This window comes from Topomyia yanbarensis, chromosome 3 (genome assembly GCF_030247195.1).
Source record: "Topomyia yanbarensis strain Yona2022 chromosome 3, ASM3024719v1, whole genome shotgun sequence".
In the NCBI taxonomy this organism is placed as follows: Eukaryota; Metazoa; Arthropoda; class Insecta; order Diptera; family Culicidae; genus Topomyia; species Topomyia yanbarensis.
The window spans coordinates 302,143,261-302,167,183 of NC_080672.1; the positions used below are offsets into that span (position 1 = coordinate 302,143,261).

General features: G+C 38.9%; 1 protein-coding gene across 7 annotated transcripts in view; it reads left to right on the forward strand.

Annotated features, from left to right (window-relative positions):
* LOC131693228 (longitudinals lacking protein, isoforms J/P/Q/S/Z) overlaps positions 1–23,923 on the forward strand; it is a 90,883-nt gene that overhangs the window by 15,694 nt on the left and 51,266 nt on the right. For 6 of the 7 annotated variants that reach the window (XM_058980885.1, XM_058980879.1, XM_058980881.1 and 3 more), the window contains 3 exons: positions 13,551–13,787; positions 13,899–14,681; positions 14,770–14,878. In XM_058980885.1, the coding sequence (XP_058836868.1) occupies positions 13,617–13,787; positions 13,899–14,681; positions 14,770–14,878 (1,063 nt within the window). In that variant the 5' untranslated portion in view covers positions 13,551–13,616. Of the gene's footprint in view, positions 1–13,547; positions 13,788–13,898; positions 14,682–14,769; positions 14,879–23,923 lie in introns of all 7 variants that reach the window. The other variant, XM_058980880.1, reaches the window with a different exon arrangement.

Sequence of the window (23,923 nt, forward strand, 5' to 3'; positions counted from 1 at the left end):
CCGCTACAATTGGCCTAATGCAGTGTTTTTTTTGGGCGACATTGCCTATCTCGTCTGCAAATTGTATGTGATTCTGACGGGGAGCCCTTCCGAGAACCTAGCTCTACAGCTCCAGTAGGACAACTCTGGAAAAAAAAGTTCTTATAACATTAAAACGAAAAAAGTTAAGTAGTTGGTGTTTTAAAGCAAATTATTCGCTCTAAAATAATCTTTAAGTTGTCCAAAGGGTACTTTAGCGTAAAATAAAACTTCAAAAGTTATAGAAATAAAACCGTTTTTTAAGGAACACCCTAAAGCTTACATTTGAATTTCTCGTGCAATGGAAAATATAAAAGCTAGAGCTTGCATGTCTTCGGCAAATTTGTCTAAAACGTGTTGCTCTACAACTTCATCGAAGACAGTAAAGCTCTATCACAAACCGTTAAAAAGTTCTATTGTAAATATTGCTAAATTTAGAACCACTCTAGCATCGGTTTAAACAAAAAGAAGAGCCTTGCAAAGTACAACAACTTTGCCAAACATGTTGTTAGGCTAAGTCATTTAATTTTAGCAAAAAGTTAAAATTCTTGCTAAATTTGCATTCTGAACCACTGTGGAATGATGTCACTGCCAGTATCGCCCTTTTCAAGAAAAACATGATATGTACATGAAGGCATCCTGTTATGTAAATTTTACTGTTAATGATGCCGTTTATGACAAAAAATTTACTTCGTTTCCCATAGGCGCTGATTGCCTACCAAATAAGTAGTTTCTTCTTTTGAAAACGATCGTCCTTTTCGGACTCATCATGTTGAGTGTTAAACCATTATTCTGGTATTTGCTGGAAGTCAGGTGTGAAGTACGTTTCGTCTTGAGACAATTCTTGCCTTCTTGTGCGGTTTTGTTGTGATGAATGAGAAATTGATTTTTTTCTCAAATTGGACATGTTGGATTTATAGTTTCCGTGACAAATAGAACAATTAATACTTTCTATGGTTTCTCCCGATGGACGAACGTCCTTTGTGTGAAAATTATCACCACAAATCATACATTTGGAGTTTCAATGAAAATTTCAAGTTCCGTGTCCAAAGCCTTGGCATCTACGACACAATGTTCGCACTTTACCCACATGTGGAACATAAACGAAGGTGCTTTAGAATTATTTACCTCATTACGGTTAAAAGGAATGAAATAAATTCCCTGGGTAATTCCAGAGCGTTCAACTCTTACCTGGAAGAACGTGGGATGTCAGCGAAAATAAGAGATCTCTGAAACATTCATCACTCCCTCAGATGTACCCCAAGGAAGCCAATTTGAACCTCTCTTATTCCTGATCCTCATCAATGATGGTAATCTCTTTTTGAAATGTATAAGTGGATGACTTCAAGTTACAATTCAAAATTTGTAGCCAAAGTTATGACCGTTTTCTACAACAGTAGCTTGATATTTTCGCAAACTGGTGTGAACGAAGCAGAATGGTAAACGGACCTCTGTCACATTTCACTATTCGCTGTAAGAAATCAACTTGAGACGAGAAATCTTAATTTAGGATCTTGGTTCAGCAAATTGTCCTTTGTTGATCGCACATCGATTTTTGCAATAAAAACTTATTTTAATATAAAGATACTTCTTTCAATCTCGATTATAGAAGTTTTAACCTTAAGGTCATTCGCCTCTTCGGGTTAGAAAAATCTCTTATGAAAAATTTCTAACCCTATGTGTGGGGTCGGGACTCGAACCCAGGTGCACTGCGTACAAGGCAATCGATTTACCAACTACATCGCTTTCTCGCACACCCAAAATATAATTTGATATTCGAAAAACTTTGCTGGGGAACCTCCAACGAATAGGCAACCTTCCACAAAGCTTTTCATAATAAAATAAATTACGTGAACTTAAAATTTGAGGTATGCAGAGTCACTGTGAGATTTTTTATTGAATTTTGAGTTTTTATTTTCGATTTTCCGTTGGGGGATCCCATTCGGACCTAATAAGGGTTTATGACCTATACACTCTTAGAAAAAATGAAAATTTCATCTGACGTAAACAACGTAGCGACGTATGTTTGTCGTCTCATAATAGAATTTTACATGTTATGTAAAATTAAATAATGTGACTCTTTTGATGTAAAACGCAGATTGAAAAGCACAGGAAAAGCCGAACAACTCATATTTTTATATGTCATTCAATGTGAATTTATGTGAATTGGGACGCTCCTTTTATGTGCATCTGGTAAGACGTAAAGTTACAAAATTTTTGTTTGCTATGTAGAACTGGATTTTGGGGAGTCCGCGCTCACCTTCCGTGAATTTCGTCAACCTATTTAGGACCATCCTTTCCAGGAGTTTTCCGAGTGTATCCAGCAGACATATTGGCCTGTACGAGACAAGATCGCCAGGTGGTTTCCCTGGCTTTGGCAGTAAGATCAGCTTCTGGACCTTCCACATTTCGGGGAAGTTGCCTTCATTTAAGCACTTCTGCACCATCTTGAACATGTCTGGATATGCCAGGATCGCAGCTTTCAGCACCACGTTTGGTATTTTATCCAGACCGGGGGCTTTCTTTGATTGGCCGTACAGTTGGATCGTGCTGCGGGCAAAGGCCCTCGACGATAATATTCAGCTTGCTCGGGCACATTTCGGCTGGCGTCGTCGGGCCCTTCATTTTCGCTATCACGACTCGGTATGCGTCGCCCCAAAAATTGTCGTCTACTTCTCGGCACCTTGTGGCAACCTGACTTTCTAAATATGATCTCAAGTTTTAAAGCGGCCCTGGCTTCCCGAAACGCTGCTTTGTGCTCTTCTCTATCTGGCCCTAATATTGCTCTTTGAGTCCGCCTTCTGGCTCTGAGACAAGCAGCGCGTAGCGCTCTAAGCGTCTCGTTCCACCAGTAAGCTTGACGCCGTTTATTGCGTGGTTCCACTTTTCGCGGCATTGTGGCGTCACAAGCCGTCACAATCCTTCTTGTTAGGTCAGCTGCATCCACGTTCTCGGTCCTGCCGGTCGTCCGAAGTACCTCAACGAAGAGGTCTTTGTTGAAGGCTTCCGTTTTCTATTTTCGCTCACCGGTCATCCTTCTGCGTACTGCAGCAGGGTTCCGTTGACCGATACGATAGCGAATCACCTGGTGGTCCACTATACGGTATACGTTCCGCATACTGTCCAATTCATGTTCGCCGTCAGTGAAGGACTACAGAATGTGACATCGATGATGGACTCCCTCTCGTCTCTCCGAAATGTGCTAACAGAACCTTCATTGCACAATCGGACGTCTAACTTCGTTAGAGCTTCTTGCAGGATACACCCTCTTGTGTTGGTTACTCTACTGCCCCACTCCACAGCCCAGGCGTTGAAATCACCACCAATGACTACCGGCTTTCGACCGATCAACTGCTCGGTTAACTGCTTCAGCATTAGGCTGAACTGCTCTACTGTCCACCTTGTAGGAGCGTAGCAGCTGCATATGAAGACGCCGTTGATTTTAACGATCACGAAGCCATCGTATGAGCGTTCTATCACTTCTTGAATGGGAAATCTTCCCATAACCTGTATCGCAGCTGTTCCCGATCTATCCGCCATCAATTTACCGTTATCAGAGGGGATTTGATGCGGCTCTGCAATCAAAGCGACATCACACATTGTTTCTGTCGTAGACTGCTATAATAGTTACAGTACGGTGTCACAGCGATTCAGATTTATCTAGGCTATCTCCATTACCGTTGGCCTGCAATCACCTTCTTATAGGCAGAGCATTTAAGGCCACCCGTCTGATGGTCGTTTCCGTCCGCTGGGGGTGCAAAGCAAGCACTTCGGCCTCTGCGTCTCGCAAGATGGCCAGTCTCCCCGCATTTCCAGCACATCCCGTATGTATTCGGGCCGTTGCAAGCCCCTGCCAAATGTCCAAAGCCCAAACACTTGAAACATTTCTCCGCTTGTTTATTCACTCGTGGGGCGGCTCTCAATGGGCATCTCAACCGTCCGACCGTAACTTTGCCTACCTCCAGTGCCTTATCGGCAGCAGTTTCCGGTAAACGAATCATTATTGTCTGCGTTCCTCCGTATCCCTTCTTAAGCCGGATCGTCATAGGCACCTCGCCCAGGTTACACTGCTGCTTCAGTGCGCCTCTCAGCTCGTCTTCTGTCGTGATTTCATCGAGGTCCTTGAACACAATCACCATCTCTGGGTTTTGGGGTTTAAACTTCTGCCTTTTCACCTATCGATTTGGTAATAGTCCATCAGTCCATAAGACCATCAACTCGTGAAGTGGAGCCAATGTTGCAAGTGAACATGAAGCTTAACGTAGCAGAAGTTAATGCGGTGCAATTTCACCATTTACGTCATGCGGTACTGATTACGTTCAAAAACATTAGTCAAACAGCATCATTCACTTCCCAGAACAACATGAAACACGTCGTCGAATGTAATGACATTTTATACATTATCCCAACGTATATAGATGTTGGCAGTATTGAAATAAAGATACATGACCTGGCACCACGTACTAGTTTCTCCGTTATCAAAAAAATCATGTTAAAATACGGAGAGGTGAATAGTGTTACGGAAGATACTTGGAGGAACTTCTTCCCAGGACTCCGCAATGGCGTTCATGTGTGGTGAGAATGCGTCCGACAAAACCTATTCCCTCTTGCTTGACTCACATGCACATCACCTCGAGGTGTTGAATATTCTCAACGAACACTAATCACGTACCCAGGGCAAATTCTAACATGCCAGTATTGTGATCAGCCGCTATACCACGGAAAACCTTGCGCGGAGACTGCTAAGGAAATTCCACCTGCTACGACCAAAACCGGTATACAATCATTGTATGCGAAACCACAACCGGTTGTTAAACCAATGGACTGCGGACCAGGCAGTAACAAACACCAGCTCAACAACGATCCGGCCCACTACCACCAAACCAACTGCCATTTCAAAGTAACAACGATTACACCAAATACACTCAGGTTTTTTTTTACGCGGGGGATACGAGCCGCGTAAATGAAAACCGCGTAAATGAAAACCGCGTAAATTTCAAAATCCGCGTAAATGAAAACCGCGTAAATTTCAAAATCCGCGTAAATGAAAACCGCGTAAATTTCAAAATCCGCGTAAATGAAAACCGCGTAAATTTCAAAATCAGCGTAAATGAAAACCGCGTAAATTTCAAAATCCGCGTAAATGAAGACCACTTAAATTTAAGAATCCGCGATAAAGGGAACCTCATTGATGGATACCGCGTAAATTCCAAAATCCGCGTAAATGAAAACCGCGTAAATTTCAAAAACCGCGTAAATGAAAACCGCGTAAATTTCAAAAACCGCGTAAATGAAAACCGCGTAAATTTCAAAATCCGCGTAAATGAAAACCGCGTAAATTTCAAAATCCGCGTAAAAAAAACCGCGTAAAAAAATACCGCGCAAAAAAAAACCGCGTAAAAAAAAACTTGAGTGTACCTCTAAACCAACAACCAACACCAGCAATAAAGAATCAAATACCGATGACGAAGGATTTACAACAGCGACCCGTAAGTACAAGAAACAAACAAGAACATCGGACCGTGAACATCATGAATGCAGTACCGATGACGACAAGGACGTAAACAAAAATACGAGAGAAGACGGACCGAATGACCCGCAAGGTGCGGCAGACAACGCACCCTATTTTTCACCACCAAGGAAGAGGATCTCAACACGCAGCAGCAAGTTGCGTCAACAAGACCCGATGGGCACATTAAAGTGAATTTTAATTTTTACATATTTTAAAAATCATTAAAGACCCATGCATATTGTAAAAATCATTAAAGACGCTCGGTTATGCTAACGCATTGAGCCGTGTAAAATAAACATAGATAAAAGACGAATTTCGCGCCAACTAGAACAAATGTTGGCAATTAGGGGGCTGTTTCAAATGCCGCTCTACCCGCCCTTAAATCGCCCAGGGAACGCGTCATTTAATTGCCCTTAATTGCCTAATATGAAAATTACAAATATTACTTATTTTCGGATTCATTATCTACTCACATAAACTTATCACTGCACTAGGTAATCACCAACAAATTATAGGAAAAATCAATGGCTAAATTGGCATTGCACACCAAAACTTATCACAATCTGACTTTTATTAAGAGTTCAGGTCAGATATCTTGTTCCACTATATTTACACACGATTCCTCAATTTCCCACATTTGTTGGCTAAATGGAGTGCACTAGAGAAACAAAATACAAGCGACAACACACCAATCGTTTAAAAAAACTATTTTAAGCTTAAGCCAAATATGAATCGCCATGTTTGAAAAACGCAAAAACAACCAAGTCCTTTTCAGCCGCCAGAAAATTTGTCTAAGTGTTGAAATTGCCTTTAAATCGCATTCGCAAATTGCATTTGTTCCTAGGGGCAATTAGCACAGGCGAGTTGAGTTAAACGTCAAACTGTTTAAATCGCCAGACCATGTTCGTCCGCATTTTGTTTGACAGGGCACCCTCTCAGATTTTAATGTCTTTTGGAAAGGGACAAACTTTTTTACCAATTTTTTTTTCAAATGGCTATAGTCTAAAAATGACAAATCCTACAAAAAAATGTTGTAAGAGTGATTTTCACAAATCTAGTCAAATTTTTGAACAAAAATAATGAAAAAATTCTTCATCGACTCCTATACTGAAAAAAATCGATTTCAAAAATTTAAAGTCGATTTACAAAAAAACCATTTTTGATTTGGATGAAATTTTGTTCCAAGGTGTTTAATTATGTAGTTATGTTCCCTACCTACCGTCAAAATTTCAAGTTGGGCACTTTAAATGAAAAAAAGTTATTTGAAAAAAAACTTTTCCTTGTCCAAACTAATTTTTTTTCAGTGTATTATTATCGAAAACTAAACCAATGAATGTCATAATCATCTCAGAATCCATTTTCCCAGATGCTAGTTGCCTGATACATGCAAAAAGTATCAGTAACGAATTTGGTATATATTCATAACAAACTTGAATGAAGACTGGAAGATTGAAAGATCTGAAGACTGGAAGATTGGAAGATTCGAAGACTAAAAGACTGGAAAACTTGAAGACTGCAGTTCACTTGTTTCTCTCAAAGCTCATAAATTTAATGAAACAATTGACCAACTTTTCTAAAATTTATTTTATGTCTGATGGATCAGCAGGACAATACAAAAATAAGAAAAACTTTGCAAGCTTGTGGTTGTGGTGGTTATTTCTTTCTCTGATTCTTCCTCAGCACTAAACAAGAAAATAAAAAAAAATAATGATGGAATATTTGTTTAATGACATAAACTCTTTTCAATGGGATTCTTGATTATTGGGTTACATACCTTTTAGTGATAAAAAGGTCAAGAAAGTTTGAATTTACGTAAAGGAATAAAGCAATGCTTTCATTACATCAAACTTATAATATTTTGGTAGTACAATAAACAAGTATAAGTTTATAAAAATATATTGTTAATTGGCGGAGTTATGGCTTTTTCCCCGAAACCCTTCTTTATTAAAGAGGTTTGCGGTGATCACGATTGGAGACCAATGGATCATCTAAAATCCCAAAATTTAAAATAAATTAGTATATGAGTATTTTTCGCACCTTAACGATTAGTTGAAAAAATGATAATTTTTTTCCTGCATTCGAGAACGTTTTTAGTAAAAAAAAATCTAAAAATGGTATTTAAAAAGGAATCGGTAATGTACGAAAAAATTAATTACATCAATTGAAAAAAATTAAGAAAATTGATTGAGTAGTTTTTCGGCAATCGTGATCACGGATAAACCATTTTTAGTAAAACGACATTTCGAGATAATCGAGCTTAAAACATCAAATTACCACTGCTCTTAGTAGACGAAGCGAGCTTGGAAGCGCTATAACTTTCGATCTATTTCTTGGATCTTTATAAAAATTTGGGAAAACATTCTCAAGGAGTTGTAATTCCAGATAAAGTAATAAAATTCGATTTCATGAAAAATGAAAAAGTAGTTAACTCTATTAAAAATATGCTTAGTTGCTAAATTAGACAATATCTTCTCACAAACTGAGTTTTATTGGATTCTGAGATGATTATGACTTTCATTGGTTTAGTTTTCGATAAAAATACACGAAGAAAAAAATTCAGTTTGGACAAGGAAAACGTTTTTTCAAATAACTTTTTTTCCTTAAAAGTGCCCAACTTGAATTTTTGACGGTAGGTAGGGAACATAATTATCTATCTTGGAACAAAATTTCATCCAAATCAAAAATGGTTTTTTTTTGTAAATCGACTTTAAATTTTTAAAATCGATTTTTTTCAGTGTAGGAGTCAATGAATATTTTTTTCAATATTTTTATTCGAAAATTTGACTAATTTTATGAAAACCACTCCTACAACATTTTTTGTAGAATTTGTCATTTTTATAGCCATTTGAAAAAATTGATAAAAAAGTTTGGCCCTTTTCAAAAGACAGTCTAGATCATTTTTGGAAAAACTAAATATGCAAAGTGGCTTTTTGTGACAAAGTCTTCATGTACAGAAAGTTTCATTAGAATCTGAGAGAGTGCTGCTAACTCCGAATACGATTTGGCGCGAAATTCGTCAAAAGAATAATTCCATATCAACATTTGAATAGGGCTAATAAGATTTGTAAACAAACTTTTGTTTTGCTGATTTATCTTAATTTGTTATAATTTCAACACAGAAGACCTTTGAAGTTGATTCTACCAAGGGTAAAGATGTTGATTCATATGTATCTTTCATGAAATTCAACTCGACAGCGGAATAATGAGCGAAACAAGTTTGTTTACAAAAATCTCATTAGCCCTTTTGAAGAATTGATATTGAATTCAAATCAAATATACACTGGCCAATAAAATAGGTGTGTGATAGATTATTTTGTTGTTCTCTCAATTACGCATACCAAGTTGCAGCAGTCTCAATCACACCTACCGCACACAGAAGCCTTGGGATCTGTCAAGTTACTAGTGGGTTGTTGGCGCTGATTATATTTGCAATCTTTGCCAAGATGCAAAACAAGACTACCGCAGGCTTTTTCGTGTGGTCAATATAATATAATAGGTGTGTGTAATATATTAACGTGTTATTATTTTACATAATTCCATTATGCGTTTTATTTGGTGAAGTTTGAATTCTGCGTGTTAATAAATGTATTTGAATGTTGAATAAGTCAAAGATTTGTTAAAGAATGGGTCGAGCATCTCACTGTACTCAAGTGGAACGAGTTTTGCTAAGAAATTTTGTTCAAGAAGATAAGACGTATAAATAAATCGCGAATACACTTTAGCATTCCGAAAACTTCCTTACAAATGCCTTAGAACCTTTGAAAAAAGGAAACACGCAAAAAACCCAAGAAAACATCTACAGTAGCTGACCATCGTATTGTAATTTTAGCGAAATCTGATCCATTCGCGTCATCCAAGACCAATTCATCACAAATTATAAAAGTGGTAGGTCCAAGAACAGTTCGCTGTAGGCCGTAAAATGCCAATCTTCCAGATAGAATTGCTAAGAAGGTTCCACTATTTCGTAGCCAAAGCCTTTGAAGAAAAATGCAATTTGCTTTTCAAAAGCGTTAATGGGCCTGGTTCAGAAGGAATCAAAAAATGGCGACATATCCTTCGGAGGGACGAATCAAAGGTAAACCTGTTTTCCTCCGATGCACAACGAAACGTTAAACGTCCAAAGTGCAAACAGGTTGATCCGCGACACACGCAAAATATAGTAAAGCACGAGGGCGAGAACAATGAGGTTTGGGGCTTGCTTTTTGTGGAATGGCGCAGGTCCTATTCTTCGCAACGCCACTATAATGGCAAGATTCGAATGCAAGGCTAAAGGATGGACATCCTAAAGGATGTCATGCAGTCCTATGCCAAAGATAACGTGCCGTTACATAACAGTTTCAGCAAGATATTGACCAAGAACACACCTCGAAGTATGTAAATTAATGATTTCGGGATAATAAAGTGACTATAATTTTGGACCATACCAATCTACTGTCATCAATTCCGTAGAAAATTTACGGAATGTATTTAAAAAGAAGTTATTAGATCGAAATTTCACAAATAAGGATCGTTTGTGGGAAGCAGCTTAAAAGGAATGCTACCTTATACCAACGGAAATTTATCAGCGTTTGAATGACTCAATGCCAAGACAAATGGATAAAATTTGGTTGAATAAGGGAGTTTACACAGGTTACTAGTAATTAAAAATGTTGAAGTCTTGAAATCATTGGATTTGAAAAATTTTAATGCAATGGATTACAATACACCTATTTCATTGACCAGGTGCTTTTTTGGATTTCATGGAGAAGAAAGAGTTACGATAAAGCATAACATTTAATTTACAAATAAAAGTGTTCTTTTTCATATTTACGACTGTGTCTAACTATAAAATATTTGAATATAAAAATATTTTTAGAGAAAACTCAAAATTTCATGTATTTTTATCTCACACCTATTTTATTGACCAGCAGTGTACTACTGGGAAGTAACCTTTAGAAAAAAGTCGGCATCGAAGTACAGTTTGAATTATGCTTCCATGCACTTCAGAGCTAACGTGATATCAAGAGCTGCAATTTCAGTTCTTAGTTCTCAGTCGTGTTCGAAAGTTGAGTAAACGCTATTGAGATTAAAAAAAAAGATTCAATTTTTTTCGATTTTTTTGGTTCAACACAACATTTAGAAAAAATCAGTTTTTCCTACACAATGCATTGATTGAAGAACTTAAATATGGGTCATTCCACGCGAAGTGATCAAAAAAAGATGCAAACTTGAAATCGGCCTTCACGGATTTGAACCAAATTTGGTGGAATTGTTCATCTAGGACCAATATATAAAAACCCAAATTTTTGTGTCAATTGAACCACCCCTCGGGCCATGGGAGCACCCCCCGTTTTGGCAAATTGCCAAAACCATTGATTTTCTTTTGATCATATCTCCAGTTCTATTTGCTCTAGAATCAAACCGCAAGTTCGATTTTGAAGAAAATTGTTCAAGGAGTCTAGAAAAAATATTATCTTTTGCCGGCAGTGCTGCCAACTATGCTATTTTTTCAGTTAAATATTAAAAGTTAATTTTTCTCTTAATACATATATTTTAATTGAAAATTTTAATGCCATCGCGTTCCTCAGACATTTTTACATAAAAAACACTTATCATCTCAATGTAATATGAGCGCATCCTGAGATATACCGTTTTGAAGGGAAAAACTCCCATTTTCCCATACAAAAATCCATTTTTATTGTCCAAAAATGAGAAAATCTTCAAACGGTCATAAAAATCGACCCTGATCTGCTAGAAGCAAACCAAAAACGTAATTTTTCATCATTTCTCGTCTACTTCACGAAAAATTATGTTTGAACTCAGAATAGTCAAGTTGGTTTTTTAGTGTTGTGCGCTTGCGATTTTATATGGGAAATTGCGTTTTTTTTCTCTTCAAAACGGTGTATCTCAGGATGCGCTCATATTACATTGAGATGATAAGTGTTTTTTAATTCGTTTGTCCGTCTGTTTTATGGGCCATTTATCCGCTTTTCCATCGATTTGGCTTAGCCTTTGAGATTTCTAGCACTGATGTTGTCCTATGCTGATTTGAGCGTTTCTCTGAGTCCTGCCACTGTCCTAGTATGTATCGTCAATAACACTGCGAAACAACAAGTTCTAAATATTCTCAATCGATATAATATCCGAATAGAGTGATATGTTATAAGAAATGTCTCATCACACGGTTAGGTGGATTAAAAGCGTTTTTCATACTAATTTCCACACAAACTTCAAACGCACTGCGCTAAACAAGGAGCTGCCAATCGCTCTCATGATTTACACAGTCATTTGGCATCATTTTTATTTTTGTCAATAAAATCTCGAGCCAGTCTAACTTCACTGTAAAGATGGCTTGTTCTCCTCTCGATGGAAATTATATTTGATGCTACACTTGCTACAGTGATACTGATGCACCAAAAGTCGACAAGCGTGTTCTCGATGGATACAACTTGTTTTTACGGAGCGATGGTGGCGACCTCTCTACCCCTTTTCTAAAGTATCAACTACATCTGATTTTCACAAGGATGAAAACGACCAACTTTTACAGAGTAAGGGTTGAATATAGGGTAACTGCTCCCTAATTCATCTTAGCACCTCTATTCATCTCACCCATTTGAACACATTAGTTAGAGCAGTATCTGCTATCTCTATTCAACTCACTAGCTCAAATGGTAGGATGAATAAGGGTACGTTGTGCTCGACTTTTCGCTTCGCTCAAACTCGAGTATTTTACATTTCCCAGGAAAATTTTTTAACTGTACTGCTTCTTAGGAACGAAGCAAAGATGATGATACCTATTTAAGCGCAATCCACTAACTCTAAGTCGAGTTATCAACGAAATAGTGTGATATCCTGACTAATGAGATGAATAAGGGCTCGTCTACCCTACTTAATTTTAAGCGCCATGTTTAGAGATAGTTAATAATTATGATTAGGGCGGGTATAGCGTAGTTGGTAAATCGATTGCCTTGTATGCAGCTCACCTGGGTGCGATTCTCAATCCCGCCCATAGGGTTACAGATCTTAATAAGATTTTTATAACCCGTAAAAAGATGCGAATGACCCTTAGGTTAAAACCTCTATAATCGAAATAAAAAAGTATGATGAATTCTACTACATAAAATAAAAATTATCGAATGCAATTGGGGTATTTTAGCAACAGTTCATAGTTTTTTATCAAACGCGCTTGTAATCGCATAGTAGTGATACTCTGCAATCGCCATCATGGGCATATTCAGCTACGATGTTCATCATCTGTGGTCAGACCAACCTATAAAACCATCCAATTATTACACTAGCTTGTTAACGACGATGACACTGCCTTCCCAAATGGTGCGTGAACAACAACAGAATTCGAAGAGGTCAAACGATAACCATTATAAAACCAGAAAACTCTTAAAGTTCGTTTTTAATTGCGTTACCACCCAAATGCAATGAACATCGATCGGCGGTGTGTTAGCTCGAGCTGTCGGCGAATAGAAACGCAAAACGATCGATAACAAAAACATTGTCTCGTGTCGCCTATCCCATCACATCGCATGTTTTGCTATTGCGGACCACGTTTGTTTCTATCGACCGCCCCGCATCGCACCCAGAGCTCGAACGAACTAGTCAATCGTTAACGTGTCTGTTGTTGTTTCTGTCTCATTCGTGCAGGGATGAAAAATAATAATACATATAGCGACCGTCACCGCGTGCACTTTGAGTAACTTGTCTAGGTTTCATATGTAAACGCTGCGGAATCGTTTAGCGCCGCAATTTGCCGGTATTTAATAACGATTCAGAGTACATATGACGAACAGAGAGGTGGTGATTATGACCTTGCACCTTCTCTCGCACCGCTGTTACTACGGCGTTTGTTGAGTTTAGCATGGTCTAGCTACACAACAGACACTCAGCACTGTCTGATACTGGTGGTAATAAGCGTGCGAGGAATTCCAAAACCTCGTGTTCAACCAGTGAAAGCTTTTTTTTTCTCGATGTTTTATACTACCCACTAATGGTGTGGTTTTGCTTTCATCTTTTCGTTTCCTTCCAGCAGTGCGGTTGTTTGCAACTAATATTGGCCACGGAAACAAAACTACGCTGGTGGAACCTGGCTGCCACGATGTCTGTGCAGCAGTACTGTCTGCGTTGGAACAATCACCAGCCGAACTTTATCTCCGTCTTTTCCACCCTTTTGCACAATGAAAGCCTGGTTGATGTCACACTGGCCGCAGAAGGCCGACAGCTGCAGGCCCATAAAGTGGTGCTGTCGGCGTGCAGTTCCTATTTTCAGGTGAGTTCAAAGCAACATTAGCTTGGAAAATTATTCATTAAAAGTATGCAGAAATTTGAAATCCGTGCCTATCCGAAACTAACCCAAAGATGTTTATTCTATTCTGTGTAGTCCTTATTTACCGCGAACCCCTGTCAGCATCCGATCGTGATATTGAAGGATGTGCAGTACAACGACCTGAAAACGATGGTAGATTTCATGTACTACGGGGAAGTGAACGTGTCCACCGAGCAGCTGCCCCAGGTGCTAAAGACAGCCGAAATGCTGAAAATTAAAGGTCTGGCGGAAATGCCGGATGCGTCGGCCGTATGTAAAGCCGATCCTGGCAAACTAGAGCATCCGGATCTGATAGGTGCCGGGCTAGGTCCGGGTGGTCAGGGTGGCCCGGAATCGATATGGGGCAGCGCGGAATCTCAGCAGCAGCAGGCAGCTGCCCAGCAGCAAACTCAGCAACAGCAATACCACCAGCAGCTTCAGGCTCAACAGCCGCAGTTGCGAAGGACGCCCTCCCCCACCACCAACATGTCACCGGCCGCAAGGCGGAAGAGACTGAGAAAAACGTCGACCGGCTCGGGATCGCTCTCTACTGAACGCATCCAGCAACAGCAGCATCATCAGCAGCACCAACAACAGCAGCAGCAGCAGGATGAACATAGTACCAATAACGACGGGACGATGAACATCGTCCCTCATCTGCACATACAGCAACAGGTTGATAACATATCGTATAGTACCAGCCATAGTGCGCTGGCATCGTTAGCCGGGGCTGCCGGTGGAAACGGAAACAATATCCGAATAATCAAAGAAAGCCCCAGCTCCGACGTGGATCAGCAGCAGCACGAATCATCGCAGGAAAGTGTAGATGAGACGGGACACCATATTTCTAGCATCATTGTGAGTACTATAGCTGGCGGAGTGTTGCCCGTTGGCGACTAATTGGTTATCTCTTTTTTTTGCATTTTTTTATGTGACGCGCACAAAGAAAACGGAAGATCTAAGTGGTGTGACGCAAACGATACCGATGGACATTTCCGCGTCGGCGACCAGTGTGGCGTCGGTTAATATCCCCCAATCGCAATCTCAGCACAGTGGTAAGTGCTTTTTGCTTCCTTCCCTTTATTTGTTTCTCTTCTACGAAAGCCCAGGTTGCAGTTTTGGTATGTGTCAAAGCAGAAACGATTAATTTATTTTGTTTTCCGGGTAACTGAGTTAACCCATTTGTGATTTATGGGTCAGTGAAGCCTTATGCAAGGTCTTCGGTGAAAAGAAACTCTGTTAAAAGTCTGTGAGCAACAATAAGCTGTTTGCTTTCACAAGTTTGAAGGAAGCAGCTCTTTACTCTGATATCATGTCAGTGCTATTGCATCCGTATAATGAACCATAATCAGTACATAATATGTAGTGCAGTCGCATCCAATCATCATCGCATTTCTGGCATCGATCGTCTTCACTCATTCCATTTGGAAATGAGTAAATGCCCCTCAATTTCGGCAACATCAACATGTATCGACAGTTATCTAGAACAGCAAAACAATCGAGCAAACGTTGCATATCCCTATCAAACTCAGGTCCATTATTTACATCCTCATTTCGATATAGGTACATACATAACTTTTTTTAGTGCTCTCTTTTTTTATTTTCACTCATTTCTCGTCCCGTTCCCAGCGCAACTGGGCGCTGTCCATGCAAATATCATCTCCCCAACGCAAAAGCGCGCTTATTTTTGAATTCATAAAATTTTATTAATAAATATTTTTATTTATCATTTGTTGTGTTCATGCATAAATAACGAGCAGATTTCGCCATATCTGACTCATTCTTTTTGGCCATCCTGCCTGTGTGTCGAAATTAAACATTTTCGCGTCTCCCTCCAACACCGACACACGCAAGCACTCACCACCGACACCTGCCACTGTTGCAGGCACAGCGGAGCGATTGGCCAAAGTTTGTCGTCGTCTCCTCGTTTCTCCGCACTTGCGTATGTGTCACACATGGCTCCCGCTTTGCCAATTATTAGGTATATACGCTTTTTTCGTGTTACGGAGAAAGCCAAAAAATTACCAACCCTCGGGTGCTCTTCGATAGAGACCGGGCTGGGATGAGGTCACAAAGAAGCTTAATTTTTGTTTTACAGTGTTTTACGATGGCACATTTTGTCGCATCGGATCGAATCGGCACGGTGGCTGGAGCTGGCCTGTTAACTGGCATATCGGGTACCAACCGTCATCGTCATCGTCATTGGGAACCATTCCCGATGGGTAGTGTTGTGTGGTGCTTGCTAATTATTGTCGTTAAGAGACGATTTTGCACGATTGCACTATAGTTATGAAATTTTGCTAGGTATGTTGGGGTGAGACGGGGAATTATCTCTTACATGACCAAAGATGTTCCGATTTTAATAGTACGCACGGTTTATCAATGCTACCTAAAGTGATGCATTGCGAAATTCATTTTAAGAATGAATCAAAATGTAATTGTAAAAAAAACTGCCACTGGTGGAGAACAAATACAAATTTATTGCTTGTACGCTAAGTCCCGTCTGATATCACTGCAGTAAAATTCGATGGGTATACGACCCATCGCCACTGTCGTGTCGCCCGTTCCCGGCTGATCCCGGGCTTCCGACACACTGTCATTGGACTTGAATATTCCAAATGCTGAAGACAGTTTCGTAAGAAACGGTAGGCTGTAACTGGGTAGGGGATACTATACGATACAGTAAAAAACAAATGAAAAAATAATACCGCGATATAAAATTAGGGCTGCTTGGGTGAAGTTAAAGTTTGGGGGGATCCTATCGCAGCACAAGGGTTTATTGAAAAATCGATTGCTATAACTCGCGCGCGTATATGCCGGCACGCCGATCGCTGGTTGGCGCTTTTGCATTTTCTCAGTTTCCATACGCATTACTATGCTTTCTTAGCTTGCCTGTGGCCACCATAACGAAAATGATCACCATTCCTTCGAATTAGTGCTACCATTCTGAATAACCTTATATATGCCATTTAAATAAATTCTTATTATTTGGCGCAATTTTTAGCTGCGAAAAATGACAGTCGTTTGGTGTAATAGCTTGAAATATCCGGGAATATTTTGAACTGTAGCTAAAGTACATGAGTCCTACCTAATGAAATGATTGTTACGCACTTGGTTCAAAAAGCTGAATTTTCGGCCAAATCTTGGTTTGGTACTTTCTGGCAAAAAGTTTTAGTTCCTTCTGGGGAAATTTTTTTCCTGAGATTTGATACATTCTGGAAGTTAGTTTTCGGGGATATGGTGCTTTAGGGAAAAGTTTTCGGCATTTTATTTTCTGGGGAATGGTTTTCGGGATAATGTTATAGAATCATTATCGTTATGAAACGTAGTCGAATGCCAATTTTAAAAGGATGTCAATTGTCGAAATAAGCAGCCGGAAAGGTCAGTCAAACATAAAACTCAGATTGTTGTTTTTTCCGCATAAGCGTCGCGAAAAAAGTTCACCCCCGACAAAATCGGCAACATTTTTGCCGAATTTTACATCGATTAACTCCAGTTCGATTTCCATGTCTGAAGTGTATAGCCGACTTTACATTTTTGTGTAATTTAAAGAGTTTAACGAAGCCCCTCCCCAAGGTTTAGGGGTTTGACGGTGTTACAAACATCATCAAGCATCAATTGCTTTAAGATGGGTACTGCATTACGCCTCGATAGTGGTGCATCGAGGAGACCGAGAGGGCTTATGCGCCTTTTTTATGTTATATGTCTTTTCATACTCCGCACCAGCGCATACCAACGCTAAACCACTGGTCTATGGGCGGTGGCGTGGCCGACTGGCGGATCGACGTAGATTGACTTTTGCTGTGTGCTATGTTTGCAAATATTGTTCTATTGGTGGTATTCGTGGACGGGGCTCACGGAGGGAGTCATTGTGTGTCCATTTATCGGTCGACTTCGTCATCGTGCATATACCAATTAAATTAATTTAATAATTAAATTAATCTAATAAAGTAGAATAAGTAGAAACCTATTAGTTGTAGCTTTGTGATAATCGTTGTTTTTCGTACTAGTGTACAACTGTTATGTGCTAGTCGTATGTGTATCTATGTATGTATTCGTCTGAGTATTTGTGACAGTTGGGTTAGGGAATGGATGTAGAACTGACGTATATGATAGAATAGTGGCTAATACTTCTGGTGATCAATCTGAGCATTTAGTTCTATTCATTGGGGAAAGTCGGGCTGGATAAATTAGGGTAAAATAAATTTACCGACGCACGTGAGTCATCCATTCCTGGCCAGCATAGCATGATGAAAGTCTAACAGCATGCAATTGTCGGTAATGATAAATATACAACATTTGCTGCATTTAGACGAGTTTGATTGCATGTTACATGTGTTTTTCTATTCTACTTCATTGGTCTGTTTCTTCTGTGCATCTATTAGTTTGCTTTTCCATTATTTATGTATACCAAAATAGTATTGTTCAATTTATACACTTCTAGTCAAGCTCTTTGCATCTTTTTTTCTTTATTCAGCATGTTATGATTCCTTTTATTAGTATATCTCTGCTATACGCTATCTATACTCATATAGGTACAAACGCTCGTGGCCTTCGCGATAACACAAAACTGGCCACAAACGCGACCATGCAATTGCAATAATCCACATATACTTACGCCCGCGATTTCGCCTACATGAAAACACCCCGGTAATTAAGTAAACGTGGCATCTTTAAACTTCCATACGCGGTCTCAAACATTAACCCACCACTCGCGCGATCATGAAACGGTCACGTCCGAAAGTTTTACCAGCCTGGACTAATGTCTTCAGTTGAACTAATCAAAAAAGTGACACTCATATTCACTAAACAACACGTTCCATGGTAACATGACCTAGAACTCAAGTGATATGGGGAAACGGACTACTATCTGTATCATACACTAAAAATTAAGCTTCAGATTCACGGTCCGCGCGCGATCAAACAAAAATACACAATCCGTCATTATAAAATCGAAGTTATACACGCGAAGTCACATACACGTGACAAACACGTTAATATACAAATGTTTGAGCCCTTCGCTATCATCCCCGGCATCTACATCGGCGATCTAGTAAACATGATCGCATCACAGTGATAAAGTGAATGTCTCAGCTCCTATAAATTTTCAAACGCGGTCTCAAGCGTGAACCTAAAAACTCCCGCACTCGCACGATCATGAATCGGTTACTTCCGGATGTTTCTATCCTTGATATCAGCAGACTATGTCCATGGCTTCAATTGGATCAATTAAAAAAAGAAAGCTCTCATATCCACTGGACACCACGTTACATGGCGACATGACCGAGGACTCTAGTGATATGGGGTAACTTACTCCCTGTCAGAATGTGAATTGTACACCAAAAACTAACTATCAGAATGAAGGTCCGCGTGACCATCCAAGAACGCACGCGTATATAGAAAATGCCACGCGGTTACAAAATCCAGTCTTGTACACGCGAAGTCACATGAACGCGAGCACACGTGACAGACACGTTAACGTACGAACGCTTAAGCCCTTCGCGATTAATAACGCACACCTACGTTCGCGATCGTGCAAACTTAATAACACCCTGGTAATAAGGAGAACGTTTTAGCGCTCGCGAAGTTTCAAACGCTGTCTCAAACACGAACCTACAAACGTCCGTTTTCGCGCGCTCATGAATCGGTCACGTCCGGAAACCATTACTCTCTGTCCTAATAACTTAGGTCCATACATTCAGCAGGACCAAAAAAAATAAAGCACATATCCACTAGACAACACGTTCCATGGCGACATCAGCAGGCACTCTAGTGATATAGAAGATCTCACACTATTTTAGCATCTTAGAAGTACACCAAAAAATAAAGTATTAGACTCACGGTCCGTGCGCGATTATCCAAGAACACATGCGAATATGCGAAAGACATACGGTTATAAAATAGAATTTATACACGCGAAGTTACATACACGTTAGCACACGAGACATACAAACGCACACGCGATCGAAGACGTTAACTACAAATGCTCGAGCTCTTCGCGATGATACACGTGATCGCGAGTCCCTACGCCCGCACATACCTAAACCGTACAATGAATATCACATTCAGAATCACGGCCCGCTACAACTGGCCTAATGCAGTGTTTTATTGGGCGACATTGCCTGTCTCGTCTGCAAATTGTAGTATGTGATTCTGACGGGGAGCCCTTCCGAGAATCTAGCTCTACAGCTCCAGTAGGACAACTCTCGGAAAAAAAAATTTAAAGAGTTTAACGAAGCATTGTTCCTTCCGCCTTTTATTTTTGACGTTCTCGTTGCGCGAAGTAGCTGGTATTTTGTCTTCTCCGCATCCTGATGAAACTGTATCACGCTTTCCGCTTAGCTACTGCCGCGTGCTACTCGACTTCGGTATCACAAGCTTAAAACTTTAATTATGAACGATATTTCTTAGCCACTCTACACTATTCCGATTTAATTTATCTACTATCTGTGTTTTAACTATCATTCCTTATGTTCCAACCTGTTTCATTATACAGCTTTGCCTATTTTGTTACGGACTAATCTTAATTGTTCTTTCCTGTCAGTGGGAATATGCTTAAATTCTTCACCTTGCTGCCAGCCCCAGTCGATTTTAACTGGTATTAGCTCACCATAACCCAAACATAAATGTTATTCATATGGTTCCTGATTCTCAGTCCGTTTCTCTAGCCGATCAACTTACTTGCTTTCCGGAAGTTAATTACTAGTGAAAATCTTCACGTATCTTCCGGAGGGTATTTGCGATAATCGTTTCGTTCCGTCGAAATGCGTGTCTTTAATGTAATACAGTTTTCCCTTTGGGGATTAAATTTTGCATAGTGTCAGGCGTTCGGTGTCCAAGCCAAAAGATGAGTTTGTTTTCGCATTCTTGTCAGCCAATCAGAGCTTCTCGAGAAATCACAGTATCAGCCGGTTACTTTGGGCGTTCACACAACCTGTATGACTGTTTGGATTTTGCGTCTAACAGGCACCAACTAGGTGGTTGTTACTGACGAGATGAATTCGCAAAAGCAAAACAAACCCTTAATGCAGAATTTTTCCCTTTACGGAGTAAATTTTGCATAAATTTTTCCTCCCTTTTCCAATGAAACGTTTTTAAACCAGCGCACAGCGCCGATAATTTTTCTGTACCTATAAAAGCCTCTTCTATTTTAATTAATCAATATGGCCATATGGTCAAGGCTCCGAAAATGGCAACCACAGACCAAATTTTTTTATCACATTTTGCGTCAAACTGTTTGTTTTTCGTACATGTATAACCTCAATATTAAACAATATGAATGGTGAGCCCAGAAAAAAATTCCATGCCTATCATTCATAAAAGTTTGTTGGTGCTTCTTGCATGACCTGAAAATGACTAAAAGACCGTAAGGAGTTAAAAAGGTAAATAAAATTAATATCTTCAACTTTTTGCCTAGAACCACATTTTTTCATTGTAGTCTAACTTAAATTTGATGAGATTGCTCGAAAGTTTGATATGAATATGGATTAATGCTTTTTTTTTTAAATTGTGAAGTAATGAAGTACAAATAACTTGTAACGTGACAGATCAAAAATTCGAAAAAGTTTTGTGGGCCACACCAACAGCTTGCATACAATGTCTAACCTAAACTTTTGCTTACTACTTTGAGTCTACTTTTTGAAACTGTGTTGTGAAAACTTTAAAGTTTTATTCATTTTTGAGTAACCACAGTTGATCATATGTAACGTGACAGATGTTTTCTGCTGTGAAGCAATTCCATACGGTTTGATTCAATTACGTCACGTGGTGATCATATTCGATTCTGATGAAACTTTTTACGTTTCATCTATATGGGAGACTAGGTATTTTGCATTGTTAAACACACAATGTTTATTCAAGAGTAATATTTAAAAAGGGCGCATGAGATCCTGAGTGCACTACTTTCAAAATATATTTTTCGAAAATCGCCATTTGTGCAGCAAAACTATATGATAGCGAGTTCTAGGGTATCAATTCTCGACTATGTTTGTCGAGAATAATTGCCCTAAAACTGATTACGGCGTAAGATCCAACTGCCAAAATCTATTTGAAATGAAAATTTCGGCCAAAGGGCCACCCACCAATTACAGATGTTGGTAGTAAACAAAAGAGAAAATTTTAACGGACAAACCGTTACTGGCTCGAACTGTGTTCGGTCAGTAACGGTTTGTCCGGAATTTCCCTTTAAAGAGAATTTTGACAGTAGGCTTTTACGCCGTAATCATATGTTTGTCGAAAATTCTTCTCTGTGAATATTCCTTGGTGAAATTTTTCACAAAAAGATCAAAAATAATGTTGATAAATTCACTTACAAAACAACAATGATTTTTTTTTGACAACACAAGCCTAAAAATATATAAACTTTATTTGCATTACAAAGAAGTTACTAGTAAGAAAATGACTTCAAGTATGCTTCTAAATTTCCTAGTATTTGCCATTCATAAATATAATTTTCTTATACAGTATTAATACTAAATATCATTTCGAAGCAAAATGCTCTTAAGAAAATATGTCCGAAATATTTTGTTTTTGTTTCAACAAGAATGCCTAGTAGTGAAAATATGCAGCTTGATATTCAATTCTACCATTTTGTTTGATGCTTTTCATGCTGGGTAGAAAAGTGTAAAAAATGTAAAGAGTTTGTAGTTTATTAAATCGGACTGATTTCATCAACTTTCTGTCAGGACATGATGCATATTGTGTATTGCTATTTTGATCGAAACAGTTTCGAAACCTAATGTTGAATTGAAAAGTGACCCAAATTTTTATGGTTCATCTTGTTGATAGAACATTAGGACCTGATAAACCTGCGCAAAGTCAAAAGTTGTATTTTTTTTAAGTACGAAGGTTAGCGAGCCTTTAGAAATTGAAGTTGAAACCGGTCTTGATATTATTTTTGTGACTTGCTTTTTCAATGTACCGGTGTGCAAATAAATTTCGTAAAAGATGGTCGGTTGAAAGATTAATCCGCGATTTTAACGCTTAATAAAATAATCGGTATAAAATTGTTTAATGATTGCTTTGCTGTTTATTATTTGGTTTTATTTTCAAAATTGGAACCATTGCTATTTTATTAGGAATCCATCTAAAATTCATTTGATTTGGACACATCACATTTGTAGTGAATCGATTACGAATGCTGACCGACATTTGATCATCCTCCAGTAGCTTTCTCGTTTTTTTTTTCAGAATCTGTTACCAATTCTATTCGTTCAGTGTTTAATTAGCACCAAGCGAATTGGGAAAGTACCAAGAATAGTTTTAATTAATTAATTAATATATCATAAGTGACCCAATCATCGCACTCTTAAGAAAGGATTCCATGAGAAACCGGTTGACCACAAAATATGACCATCGTCGATTCTATTATATTCTATTCTAACCCTTACACAGCCAGTATTGAAAAGCATCCTGGAAAACACTACAGTGATTCTGTAGTGTTTTTCTTGTCAATATTAATATTTGAAGCATATTTTGATATGTCGCAAATATTAAAACGGCCAGGCCTACTGTGCAGAGTTGGGTTTGAAGATGTTTCAAAATTAGACGGCAATTAAATGATTCATTTAATGAATAATTTAATTAACGAGTTGTTTTGAATCTTAAAGGAGGAAGAAACGAGGACAACCGTACCGACCGTTTCAGTTTGAATGGAATATGATAAATCGTTGGGAGTGACTTGGCTAAGAAGGTTAATGTCACTCCTTTGGTCCTTTGGGATAGGACAGAGACAAAATATGACCATCGTCGATTCGAACGAAACTTTGAAGTTTTGTTCGGTTTATGAATCTCCATTATTTTCTCCGACAATTGCAATATTTTGATGCAAGAGCAATTTTTCAAAAGGGCGTAAACATTTGTACGCGCAAAAATTTCAATTTTTTTTGTTCGTTTACTGTTTTTTATACAGCAAAACTTTCTGAGGACGAGTTTCAGGGAATGAATGTGCGAAAAAAATATACACTGAAAAAAATGTGTCATTTTTCACAAAAACAAAAATTTAGGTTAAAATTATAAACTGTAAAAAACCCATTTTAATTTAGGACTGGTGGTATCCAACGGGGAAAAACGATCGGAAATGGAGAGTGAAGCTAAGCAAT